Raw genomic sequence first — 11,067 nt, forward strand, 5'->3', positions numbered from 1 at the left:
CATTCATAACAGTTTGTGTAGATTACAAAGTTTGGCCTGAATTGCTCAGACTGCAAGTAATGTTCTTCCCACGTTTCCTAGCACATTTACTATTGCACAGGGCTCGATAATTAAGCTAACACTTTTGAAATTGAAGTCAGTCTTATTTAATATAAAGTATAAGTTTAATTAAACTTAAGTAATGCAAATAAGACTGATTTTTTCATTTGTGTAAAAAAAGAGCTTAACCTGACCAGAATAAATTTTGGGAAAAAATCACATTGAAAGAAACCACATTCACATTGGCAGGTTAAAATGATGCAACAACATTCACCAGGTATAACAGATCCTTCAGTAGAGTAATCAAGGCCCTACAGGGCAGGACAGTTGGGCAACAGAAAGTTATCTTTTAATGTTGACCTCTGCTTTAGTCCACGAAAGCACAAGGACTTTTTTTCCAAGCAAGATTAGCAAAAAAAAAAAGTCCATCATCACAAGCATTAACTAACCTTAAACGTACTGCACCTTAAAATATACAGACATAGAAGTTATAATCCAACATGCAAATGTGCTATTGCACAGTACCCTTCCCCCAAAATCATCATCTTTGATGTGTTAGTAAACATAGAGACCTTCACTAGTACTCTTTCAAGAAAGTTCCAAGTTCCCTTTCTCATCCTCTAAATAAATTTACACAGCAGCAAAACAGGTTCCCAGTCCTGTAAATGGGTTGGGTGCACTTTGGGGGAGCTGGGGAAGAAATCAGGAAAAGGAAGTAGGAAAAGCAGCCTCTGCGCCACTGCCGGGGCACACGTGTTATCTATTGCTCACCATGTCAACTTTAAATAATAATAAAAAATACCTTTGTATCTGGTTACCTTTCTCGGGATATACTATCACTACAATTACCTCCCATAAATTTCTTAAAGGTAAGGATTGTGGGAAGGAAGATAAAAACGACAGCTATTTTTCAAGCTTGCTTTCACAGTGCATTGGACCGAACTTGCATCTGCAAGTTTCCTTACATACTCAACCTGTCTTTTCTTCTGTCCGGATACAGTAAATGTTCTCAAATTAAAGGAAAAATATTGGTGCAAAGCAACCAAAACTGTAAGAGATATGCCACTTTTGCAAACTGAGAAAGGCCATAGAGAACTCCAACTGTGAGAGCTGTATTGCTTTACCCAGCTTATTTTTTCCCCATCATGACACACCGTATGTTTTCAGAACTTTAACACAGAGATCTATATCATCAATTTGTACTTGCAGGAGATTTCAGGACCAGTCCACCAACTTCACAAAAAGTATTTTCAGTTCTGCAAGACATCACAGAGATTCTGCGCATTTGGCCACACGGCTAACAGTTCATAGCCAGTCCAACCATGCGTTGGAGATAAGATGTCAGATTACTAGCCCTGGAAGACTGGAGACTCCGCAAGTTGAGGGCCTCAAACAGCCTGTTTCCTAGTTTAAAAGTTTATAGTTAACTTATTTAAATTGGTTCTGAGGTGACAAGCGCAAATCCCTTTCGTTTCACATCGAGACCAGAACTTAGTAAAACAGGTATCTGGGGTTTTTCCCCTCCTATTTGCACGTCTGCTATGAGAGAGAGAACTTTCCCCCCGCTCCAAAGTCCCGAGCTCAGCCGCGGCCCGGCCGGCAGCCCCGCCGCCGGGGGCCCGGTCTCTCGCAGCCCGCCGGGAACCCGACGTGGCGGGGGGCAGCACCGGGAGCGGGGTCGGGGGGGTAACACCGCCCCCCGCCCCGGGCGAGCAGGGATTCCCTCCCCGCCGCCGCCAGCGCTGCGCTCTCTGAGGGCGCAGGCCGCGGAGGGCTCCCGCGGGCCGGGCCGGGCCGGGCGGACTCACCCAGCGCCACCTGGCAGGCTCTCCGCAGCTGCCCGTGCGGGGGCCGCTTCGCCTCCTTCTCCGCCAGGATCTTCTCCAGGGCCCGCGACACGAACATGCTCTTGGTGCGGGCGTCCTGCTCGCGGGCCGGGGGCTGCATGGCGGGGCGGCCCCGCCGCGGGGCCGGGAGAGGGCGGCCGGGGCCGGCGCTCAGAGCCTGCGGCCGCGCCGCGGCCCCATCACCCGGAAGAGACGCGCCTCCCTCAGCGGCCGCCACCGCGCCGCCGCCACGGCGCCGCCATATTGGCACCGTCACGTGACTCGGGCTCGCACCCCGCCTTCCCGCCCTGCCCTCCGACCCCTTCCGCCGGGCCGGTCGTGACAGGGGGGGCGGGGCCCAGCCGCGACGGGATCAATGTCGCCGCGCCTCGCCGCTGACAGACGAGCCACTGATCGTCAGTCAATACAATTAGCGCCGCCTCCCCGCAGCTGCGGGCGAGCCGCTGAGCTGTTGCTGGCGGTCGGCGCGCCGCTCTGTGGGGGCTCTGCGGGGCCCGCCCTGCGGCAGCGGCCCGGGGAGGGGCCCGCCCCCCGCCAGCGGCGCCGCCCGGCTGCTTCACAAAACCCGGCCCCTTTCCTTGTCCCTGCACTTTCTGGGGGCAAAACCCGATTAACGGCCTCGCTGTAATGCAAAATGCTTCAGTGGAAATTGGTCTGTTGGGCCTCAGGGACGAACTTCAATAGCAGGAAGAACTGCAAGTACAGTTACTGCTGCTAATCCTTGTATCGATTAAGTTACAATTACTGAAAGGGAAGTCACGTTAACATAATACTCATTTTTATAATGCTTCTAATCTAAACATCTCAACATTTGCATTCTCACCGTTAACTTTTACAGAACGAGCCCTGCAGAGAGGCACAGAGACAGTAAACGTGTGAAAGACCCAAAGTCATACATTAAAGAAGAATCACTAAAAACTAAATTTCAAGTCCCAGAAATTGCATCTCCTCTTACAACCTTATGCCCAACTGCATCTTCTCCCTTTACCCTTTGGGCTATGTGGTAGGGTACCTTATACCCAAAATCAAATTCTGGACTCTTTGAAAGCCAGTATAATCTTTGGAAATAATCTGTAATTTACTCCATTGACACTCTGCATCATAACCTGGCAACCATCGCTGGAACGCAGTCATCTCTTCTATGTCATTCCACGATGGGCTTAATCAAATTAAGACAACCACATGTAGCTGAGAATACAGGGGCACATTAGATTATAATTTTATTTCCGTATTTCTCAAGCAGCAGGACTCTAATTCTTTAAAACGTCATTAATGGATCTTTAGTCTCAGGTTGTCAAGAGCTGCAATTTTTATGCTAGAAACCACTAACAAAGGCTTCAAACCCAAAACACTTGTGCAAAGCATGAGTTCAGTACTATTTCACAGGGAAAATGGACAGGTGCTTTGTGATCACCTCTGCTGTGCAGAGGATTATGTGGACTGGTTCACAGAGAGCTGACGACTCCACTTGTATGGAAAAATGTGAGTTAGAGGATAGGAAATCAGAAATTATAACAAGGCCAGATAAGAAGCAGTGAAGGGCCTGTATCTGGAAAAAAAATGTTAAGGTTTGTTAGTATCTGAAGACTTGGGGTTTCCTCAGAGATCAGCAGTTCAAGTATGGGTGCGATATGAGTGTGACTTTATGTCTTGTCACTAAATCACAATTTATCAGGGTGTAACTGCCTCAAAAATTTGGTAGTTACATCTGTTCGCTTGACAGTAATAGTATGTTCTGCCTCTTCAGCTACCAGAAAATGTACCACGTAATAAGCGTGAGACACTCTGCTGGCCCCTGCCTGCCAGCGGCAATTCCTCTGCCTGCTGCTTCTGCAGGGCCTGAGAAATGGCAGATTTAGACATTAACTGGGGCTGTTTTGGCTTAATTTAAACCTCGATTTACACTAACCCTAGGAATAGACAAGTACATCAGCGGAACTGAATCTAAAGTCATTACTTTTTTCCCCTCCCCTATCTAGTCCTTTTGGGCAGATCTGACACCCATTTTGGCACCCGTTACCCGCCGCACAATTACGGATAACAGGCTTTATTTTTACAGCGCTGCAGATTCCGATTTCACAGACTCACAGAATGGTTGGGGTTGGAAGGGAGCTCTGGAGATCATCTAGTCCAACCCCCCTGCTAAAGCAGGTTCCCCTAGAGCAGGTTGCACAGGATCGCATCCCATCAGGGCCCGCGGATCGGTGGGTGTCTACTTTGCCTAAATGATCTCTCTAAGCCGATCCTCCTCGACCGAGGGAAAGTCTTCCTTTCTCCAGACTCTCTCTCCTACCCCCGGGGTCTGGGATTCCTGAGGGCCAGCCTTAGCAGTAAAGACTGAAGCAAAGGCGGCGTTCAGTAACCCTGCCTTTTCTCTGTCCTCCGTCACCAGGGCACCCACCTCATTCAGCAGTGGGCCCGCACTTTCCCTAGTCTTCCTTTTGCTACTGATGTACTTGGAGAAGCCCTTCTTGTTGTCCCGACATCCCTTGCCAGATTTAATTCCAAGTGGACCGTAGCCTTCCTCACCGCATCCCTGCATACTCTGACAACATTCCCATGTTCCTCCTAAGTGACCTGTCCCTTTTTCCACATTCTGTAAACTTCCTTCTTCCATTTGAGTTTTGCCAGAAGCTCCTTGCTCGTCCATGCAGGTTTCCTGCCCCCTTTGCTTGATTTCTTAATCATAGGGATGCATCGATCTTGAGCTTGGAGGAAGTGATGCTTAAATATTAACCAGCTCTCTTGGACCCCCCTACTTTCTGGAGTTCTGACCCATGGGATTCCTCCAAGTAGGTCCTTGAAGAGGCCAAAGGTAGCTCTCTTGCAGTCCAGGGCTGTAATCCTACTTATTGCCCTGCTTCCTCCATGCAGGATCCTGACCTCCACCATCTCAAGGTCACGGCAGCCAAGGCTGCCCCCAACCTTCACATCCCCAGCCAGTCCTTCTTTGTTTGCTAGTACAAGGTCCAGCAGCACAGCTCTCCTCCTTGGCTCCTCCACCGCCTGGGTCAAAAAGTTACCATCAATGCTCTGCAGGAACCTCCTGGACCCTGTGTGCCTAGCTGTGCTGTCTTTCCAGCAGATATCAGGGTGGCTGAAGCCCCCCATGAGAACCAGGGCCTGTGATCGTGAGGCTACTGTCAGCTGTCTGTAGAAGGCCTCATCGACTTCCTCGTCCTGACCAGGTGGCCTGTAGTAAACACCCACGACAGTGTCACCCGTATTAGCCTGCCCTTAAGCTCTTACCCATAAGCTCTCGACACGTTCTTCACCCACCCCTAGGCAGATACATTCCAGTTGCTCTCTCACATAAAGAGTAACTCTACCACCTCGCCTTGCTGGCCTGTCTCTCCCAAAAAGTACGTAGCCATCCATGACAGCATTCCAGTCATGCGATCCATCCCACCATGTCTCAGTAATTGCAATGGGATCACGGCCCTGTGACCACACACAGATCTCCGATTCCTCCTGGTTGTTCCCCATGCTGTGTGCGTTGGTGTACAGGCATTTCAGAGAGGTAATCGAGCATGCATGTTTCCTAGGAGGGCTGCAAGAAGATCCACCATCGCCATACACACCCTTGAGGTGGTTGGCCGCCTGGTTCTCATCTTGGGAGGCAGCTAAGGAACATTTGTCGCTGCTCTGGTTGGCCTGGCTTGTTCCGCAGTTGGATGCGATGGTGTGAGCGTTGCCACTTTGGACCCCGCCCCCCAAGTCCTCCAGTTCAAAGCCCGCCGTACCAAGCTGGCCAGCCTGCTGCCAAAGATTCCCTTCTAGACAGGTGGATTCCACCCCTCCGTAACAGGCTAGAGTCAAAGAATGTCCCGTTGTCATAAAAGCCACAACCCTCATGATGGCACCAGCCACAGAGCCAGAAGTTGATGTGCATTATATGCCTATTTCTGGCTGCCCCCTTTGTGCAACTGGTATGATGGAGGAAAAGATAACTTGGGCACCAGTATTTTTCACTTGCACCCCCAGGGCTTTATAATCTTCCTTGATTCTGCCCAGGTTCTGGCTTACGGTGTCATTCGTGCCCACACGAAAGAGTAGCAATGGATGACAGTCGGTGCTCCTGACAAGCTGCGGCACCCTCTTGGCAACATCTCGGACCTTGGCTCCCGCAAGGCAGCGTACATCTCATCCCCCCCCGTCCGGTCGGCAGATGGGCGCCTCAGTGCCCCTTAACAGAGTCACCCACTACGAGCACTCATCGTTTCTTTTTACGGTATCTGCTGTGTGCTGCTGGTACAGTTTCTCCTTGCAGACCTTGCTCGTGGGCGTCTACAGCTGTTAAAGCTTCCTACCTGGTTTTGGTTGTGATGCTGGAGGGTGGAGACTGAAGCGGGGTGCTGCTTTTGTGGGTCACCAGGGTCCAAGGTGCCTCATGCGCCGTGGTGCCCGCTACAGGAGCGCGGCACTGAAACCACCTCTCTCTCTCCGTCTCGGCCCCTCTAATACCGCGCAGCCCTTTGACCGATTCCTGCAACTCAGCCACCGGACGTAACAGATCATCACCGGTGCCCGCCTTACGCGGGTACTTATCTTTTCTCCAGGAGAAGGGGCTGGGCACTCATTGCAACCTACCGCCTGTACCAAAGTCTCCTTCCTTACCAGTTCCGTCTGGGTGGAAGCGGCAGACATCTCAGGGGCTTTCTCTGCAGGAACGCTGCTTTTAACTCTGAGGCAAGTGCCCGCCATCATGGCAGAGAAAGAACGTTTAAGTCTCCCACGGTTGCTCCTGGCAGCGCCCAAGCTGCGTCAGCCTCGCTCACGAGAGCTGCCGGGCCTCTCTGCTCTTCCTCAGGTTTCCCTGGCTCCGGGAACCCCCCAGTCCACCTCGATCTGGCACTCGGCCACAGAGCTTACCACCGCTGCCGCGGCGTACCTCGCTGGCTGAGCCGAGCCGAGTTTGATAGCGGAGTTTTTAGACCAGCAGTCTCCCTGGACAGAGGCACTCGGCAGCCACTCACGGCAGCGCCGATGCTGCGACAGCTTTGCAAACACAGTGCATTTGCAGGAGGGGGGGAAAAAAAAAGAAAAAAAAAAAATCACACTTTAAAAGGCGTCACTGATTGCAAGGTGTCCCTCTGGGCTGGCTGCCTCGCTCGAAGCCAAAGTTTTGGGTGAGATTTCCAAAACCAACCCCCCCAAAAAAAAAAAACCAACCTAGGGGAATTAGGAATGCAATTTCTAATTATTTTCCTACATCTGTCTAGTATTTTGGAAAAAAAAAAAAAAGGAAGAACTAAAGCATTTACAAATAACCCCCCCTACAGAGTGTTAAATTTGCATTGCAAGAGCTGTTAGGTCACTACGTCACATACGATCCAGGTGATGGTTTTGACCGCTGCCACCTACGCACGTACAAGCTGGACGCTGCCTGTGGCAAGGGGAGGCGAGTTCTGCTGAGTCTTTGCACAGTGGGTACTTTAACTCCCTGAAATTTCTCTATTCTAACATTTTCCAAATGGAAACATTTATTTCATCACTCTGAATCCTTCGGTTTCCACAGCAGACTCTTTTCCCTGACCGCATACCATATTTTAATCTTTTATTATTCTGTATTAGTGGAGATGAAGGATTGCAGTTTCCTCGCTCCAGAAATGGGGGGAAAAACCCCTGAAGCTGCCAAAGCACAATTAGTTTCCTGTCCAGCTGCAGCCAGTTCTTAACAAGAGCGGTTTCCATCTCTTGCAAAATCCAGGAGCTGCTCAGCTGATCCTCGGCATATATCTACCAGGCTAAAATTGTCCTTTTAATTTCCCAAACCTCTAAACCCACAGGCTGGAGTGTCAAAAAAAGCACGTGGGAAATTTTACAAGGTTATTGCTTAGCAACTGCTCAATAAATACCATAAGGAAAGGCAGGAGAGGAGGCACTTGGCTGCTCTGAGTAATCTCCAGGGTCAAAGCATTTTTTGGTGAAGCAGAAGCCCTGGCCGCCCACCCCAACCTCGCCATCCCCTCGCCCCCATCGCAGGGTCCAACGCAGGGTCCAACACAGGGTCCCTTCCTGCACCGAGCTGCAGTAAAGCTCATGAAACATCACCAAGGTGAAACCAACTCAAGTTTAGCCACCAATGGGAAATTCATCTTTTTCCCCCCAACGCAGCACGCCCAGCGCCCCAGACGAGGCACAGCCTGGGTGAGCCCTGCTGCCCCGTGCAGGAAGGCGGGAGGAGGGCAGGGACGGAGCAGCACGCCTGCACACCAGGGAGCGGGGACGGCCCCTGAACGGAGCCGAGGTGCTCCCAGCGCATCCAACAGCCCTGCTGTAACGCAGGATCACACCGCGGCTCCGGGAGGACAAACCCACCGGACGCCCTCCGTGCGCACCGCAGCCTCTCCGTGCTTTCGTGGAAACATCGGGCAGCGGACAGGTTATGCTCAAACTCCAACCTCCGTATCGCCGCTAAGCCATTATTCACTGTTTCATGCTCTGCAATTTGCTCTATGCCATGGCATAGTTACTCAGTACTGTGCGTTAGCAAGGTTAACGGGGCAAGTTTGGGTTGCAGCAGTAGTTGCACCCGGGGTAGCAGCTACTCCTGCCGCAGCTGCGGTGCTCGGCAGTGCCGCCCCGAAAGCCTCGGCACGGGAGCAGGCGAAGCGCTTGCTTTACCAGGGCTGGTTTCGTGGGCGGGCTAGGAACAGGGTGCATCAATCCAGTTCCCTTTTTCTTTTATTTCCTTTAGTTACAGGAAATGCCTGAAATAGGAAAAAATACTTTATTGACCATTTGCATCCCTCCATAGCTGCGTGCAGGGACAACTCTCCCCATGGGTGCCTTGCCGAAAAGCCCCCTGTGAGCAGCTTGCTGTTTGCACAGGGCTTTAGCAGAATTAGCTGTGAAAACAAGAGAAAAAGGCTGGGGAATCCCTCCAACCAGCAGGAACAAGCCCTGCAGCCGAGAGCCCTCTGAGGGACACGCAGCGGCTCCTGCCTGCAGAGCTTCATGGGCTCAGCACCGCTTTGCCCGATCGCTGCCCACCCAGCTCCATCCGGAAGGAAGCCTGCCAACAAAACCCTGGGCGTCCTCTTTTTTTTCCTTACCCCGATATTTTTGCTCTCCCCAGCTTTTTCAGGGCTTTTCCCAGGTGGAAGCAACATCCCGCTTGCAGTTTGGGCACTGCTGTGACCCCAGGAGCTCCAGATCTGCTATTCCCCTTTTCATCCCTGCTAAAAATCAATCCTTTTTCCATGTCTGGATTCAAACAAGGGGTGATCTGCTCTGTTGAAGAATGCAAAACACCAAAAGCAAATACAAAGTTTAAAATAAAGCAGCAACCCAGGGTTTCTGCAGCTTTCCAGTGAGCAGGGCCACGGGAGAGGATTCCTCTCCCGCATGGCGGAGGCACCACAGCTCCTGGGACTCTGTTGTCCTGGTCTTTTGTTTAAAGCTAACTTACATTTCTAGGTTTCTTTTTGTGAATGAGGGTTGTGCAGCCTGAGAGGGCTGGGTTACGGCAGAGGGTTCGAAGGGACAGCGGCCCGGGCACAGCCAGGGGCGCTGCGGGGACACGGAGCCCCGGACTGAGAGGAGTCTCCTGCAAAAACCCCCTCCCAGGCTCTCCAGCTCCAGCCCAGCTGGGCCCAGGGACTCCAGAAGGAAGTTCAACCTCTAGGAGATTTTAATGGAAATAAGGCAGAGCATCTGAATTAACAGAAAAATGAAGCGAGCAATGCCTTTTTTCCCCACCTGCAGAGCAGTGCCTGTTCCCGAGCCCCAGGACAGCCAAGCCAGGCTGGTACCACCCACATTAGAAGGGGCTTCATTTTCCAACTAAAAGCTAATTGTCTTTTTACTCATCAACCGTGCCAGGCCTTGCGCATTTTCCTCAGTATTTTTATGCCCCTCAATCTTTCTTAATAAGCACTCTGCAATGCAGGACACCCAGTGCTATCTGGATTTACAGCATCAGAGCAGCAGTTAATACTTCTCAGCCTCATAATCGTTTAATTTAGGGGCAGCTCCCAAACATAGATGCCAGGCTTACACGCCGATTTATTCTCCGGCAGACCCTGCCTGCTCAGGACTCCCAGCTCACGTCAGCTCCGGGAAGGAAATGCAATTCTGGGCTTTGGTTTTGTAGTCACCCAGCGCAAGAATGGCTGAGCCGACTAAAGCCCGAGAAGAGAGGGATGGTTTTATGATGATTTCTCTTAAAACAACAGAATGGAAGCAGCTAAAGCCAGGCTTTCAGGCAAGTGGTCCCAGCCATCTTTCCAAAGCAAATGTTGCAGCACTGATAAACAGAAATAAAAATGACTTCATGGATTTACTTTGGCCCTGAGCTTGTTGAAATGAAAAATTAGCTGGGTTTCTAAAACTCCCTCATTTCCCAGGATCCAAGGTTTTATTAACAAGCTTGCCAGTAAGGATTTTTTGTACTCTATTTCCAATGTAAGCCCCAACCTGAAATGAGATTTCTACAGCCCTGCTCTGTTTTTCCACCCTGAACAGGACTGGGGACAGTGCCCCATTAAGAGGCACAGGGGTGAACAGACCCTCAGCCGGAGGCAGATGCACCACGATGGCTTTGGTGGCTTGCAAAGCCCCGAACACAGCTTGCCCAAAGAGCTGTTCACGTGCTGGTCTAACCAGTGAGCTGCTTTTCAGTTTTTCCAGCACCTTTCCAATTGCAAAGAGTTAACATAATGCTGCAATCGCCACATTTCATCCTTGGCTATGCCAAAACAGGACACCATACTACTGTTATCGCACTGGAACAACGGCATGGATGCATCTTTGGCCTCCGAAGGAAGAAGAGGCTCCGCTACATCACACGCTCCTGGTGCTCTTCTCCAGCCCACCGTTCTCTGCAATCTCCATCCACTCCTCCAGCTTTGCAGAGATCCCAGCCACGCTAAGCTCAAACACGCTGTGGCACCTTCCCATAAAGTAGCCAAAATTTCTAAACAGCTGATGAAACTACTAAGGGTGGGGGGGAACCGTCCCTTCTGCCCCATGCTGAGAGGCTAACAGGAATTCAGCAACTTGCCAGGAAAGAAAAGCTCCCACACGAAAAGCAGCGCTTTGCTGCAGCTCGCCCGCCCCAGCACAGTGCTGCCGCCCTCCGAGCAGCGTTGTGAGGCCCCGGGCAGAGTCAGAGTCTGAGTGACAGGGTGACGTTAGCACCATCGTTTATTTGAAGAAGGAGCACAGCTCTGAGGAG

General features: G+C 51.2%; 1 protein-coding gene across 2 annotated transcripts in view; it reads right to left on the reverse strand.

Annotated features, from left to right (window-relative positions):
• ARFGEF2 (ARF guanine nucleotide exchange factor 2) overlaps positions 1–2,041 on the reverse strand; it is a 39,571-nt gene extending 37,530 nt beyond the window's left edge. For both annotated transcript variants that reach the window (XM_082326082.1, XM_082326083.1), the window contains exon 1: positions 1,848–2,041. In XM_082326082.1, coding sequence (XP_082182208.1) covers positions 1,848–1,986 — 139 coding nt within the window. In that variant the 5' untranslated portion in view covers positions 1,987–2,041. The remainder of the gene's footprint in view (positions 1–1,847) is intronic.
• Positions 2,042–11,067: the final 9,026 nt, after the last annotated feature.

Source organism: Platalea leucorodia, assembly GCF_965183815.1.
Source record: "Platalea leucorodia genome assembly, chromosome: 13".
Taxonomy (NCBI): Eukaryota; Metazoa; Chordata; class Aves; order Pelecaniformes; family Threskiornithidae; genus Platalea; species Platalea leucorodia.